Genomic DNA, 2,318 nt, shown 5'->3' on the forward strand with positions numbered 1-2,318 from the left:
TGCTATGCCTAACTCTTCACTCTATCTTCACTTTTTTTTTTTTTTTTTTTTTTGCCATTATCTTCACATTTGAAAATGCTTATAAAACAATTATCAACAAGTGGAAGGTAAACAAAGATCTTTAATAGGCCTATTATTTTATGGTTCATGACATGGTATATTTGCTAACATATATTGTTCTATCAAATAAAAAATCCAATAACTTTTCTTTCACACATGGTCTCTAGCAGGCCTTGCAATTATTTATGGTAATCTTACCAATCATTGGTGGCTTGATGAGTTGTCTTATTCTTTACCCTTTCATATATTGTATAGTGTTCAAGTGTAAAAATTGGTATTGTTCTTTCATGTACATGGAGGAATTCTAATGTTTGGATGTATGGAGTACATAAAAGGGAATATGGAACTCATAATTCCGACCGACATGCAAATTTAGCTTTCCAACTTTGGACATAGGAACCACTAGTTCCGGATAAGTAGGAATTGTGTCCTAATGATGAAAAGACAACCCAATAACCCTAGCCCCGGTCCCCGATTTATGCATCTCGACATAAAAATTATTTAAATATATTCGAAATTTACATGGGCAAAGGCACATAATTCTACTAATCAGAAACATAAATGGAATTATTATTGACCTATGTATCTTCTATTTCTAAGCTATTACATAGTATTTGCACTATTAAACCAACAATACTTCCGAATTTTAGTGCAAACTTTGGCTGCCTGAAAACGCAAGTAAAGCGCGAGAAATAGGAAGAGGCTGGCCCACAGAGCGACACAAGTCACCAGCGAAACACTAACCATGTACATCAATTTCTCTCTTCTCGGCTTCATCTCGTTCTTTTCGCTCTTTCTCTTCTCGAACTCCTCGTATCTCTCCACCTCTTCCGCTCTCTTGCTCTTCTTCAACTTCCGCCGACCGCTCCGCATAGCGTTTTGTAAAATGACCAAACTAGCCCGTCCGTCAAACCCCCTTTCCTCGAAGTCTACTATCTCCATGCTTACGTCATCCACCTGCATCTCGCCCTCGTAGACCCCGCTGCACGTGATCACCACCCTGCACTCCACGAACTCCGACGATTCCAGTCCCAACCGTCGATCTGCGATGATCGTCGAATAAAATAGCTGCACGTCGCCGGCCGTACTGCAAGGCCAATCGATCGAGACTGGTGTTCCCGAGGACAGATTGGCCGCCCGTTTCACAATCGGATCGATTACGATCCAACTCAAGCTCAATTTCTCCTTCAGATGTTCAACCAAACAATCGATTTCTCCACGGTCTTGAATCGGAATCGAAATCGGTGATTTGGGAACTTGTAAATCAACCTTGAAGGGGTAACAAAGGAAATTCCTAGTCGTCGTGTTTGTTTCTTGAACTCTGGAGAATATGATCTTGTCGTTGTAGTAGATATCCACGGCCGATATCAAATCCGACGGCCCCGGCGAGCGATCTTGATAATAATGATGATTCTGGTCTGATAACGGATAGTTTTGGTGGTGATCGAGAAGTGGGAAGGAATCTAAGAAGAAGGAGCGGTGACCGCCTGGGAAACTAGAGATGAGCTGGCGAACACGAGAGTTGCCGATGGAGTTCCACGTAGCTGCACAGATCTCTCGCCACAATTCTTCGTCGGCAGAGACAGCGCGCAACTCCGACGAGGCGCAGGAGAGAGCAGCGAGAGATGGGCCGTCGAGTCGGGTCAGGATGTGGGCCTGGATGATGTCGGTACTCAAAGTGGTTATGGTCATTTTTGAGAGTGTGTGCATTTAGGGCAGATGGATTCAGCTTCTTTATATGTAAGATTAGGGGGTTTTGAAGGGAAACTATTTGTGGTTAGGGGGGCAATTGCATAGAAGTCAAATAAATAATTGAGAAGAGTTTTATTTGTTGTCATGAAAGGTTGAAAGATCAACTTTATTATTATATAGCAACAAATTCAATGTATCATATCTAATCACAAGCCAAATCTGAAGTAATAACAAGCTTTTGGGCTTTAATTATTCTATATTAAACTCTCAACCACTCTACTTATAAAAAAATCTCAACAACTATTTTTTTTTAAAAATGTACATATGCCACATAAAATGTATTGAGGGGGCATGGTCCATGGTGTAGTCAAAAATTTATAAGAGGAGAAGTTAAAGGATGGAGGGATTTAGAAGCAGAACCTAAAAATTTTTTCAGAACTATTTATTGAAAAGTGATTGAGATTGCGTAAATATTTATATAGTAATATAGTTATTAAATTATTGAAGTTGTGCCAGACGTTTTTCAATAAATCAAAATCAGTTATTAACTTTTCGGATGTGCGTTC

The 2,318-nt window shown here is 40.0% G+C and overlaps 1 protein-coding gene across 1 annotated transcript; it reads right to left on the bottom strand.

The window, feature by feature from the left end:
• Window positions 1–545: 545 nt before the first annotated feature.
• LOC119986219 (F-box protein At2g27310-like) lies at window positions 546–1,873 on the bottom strand. Its single transcript, XM_038830787.1, has one exon. The coding sequence runs from the start codon at window positions 1,768–1,770 to the stop codon at window positions 664–666; it is 1,107 nt and encodes a 368-aa protein (XP_038686715.1). The 5' UTR covers window positions 1,771–1,873; the 3' UTR covers window positions 546–663.
• Window positions 1,874–2,318: the final 445 nt, after the last annotated feature.

Source organism: Tripterygium wilfordii, chromosome 19, assembly GCF_013401445.1.
Source record: "Tripterygium wilfordii isolate XIE 37 chromosome 19, ASM1340144v1, whole genome shotgun sequence".
NCBI lineage: Eukaryota > Viridiplantae > Streptophyta > Magnoliopsida > Celastrales > Celastraceae > Tripterygium > Tripterygium wilfordii.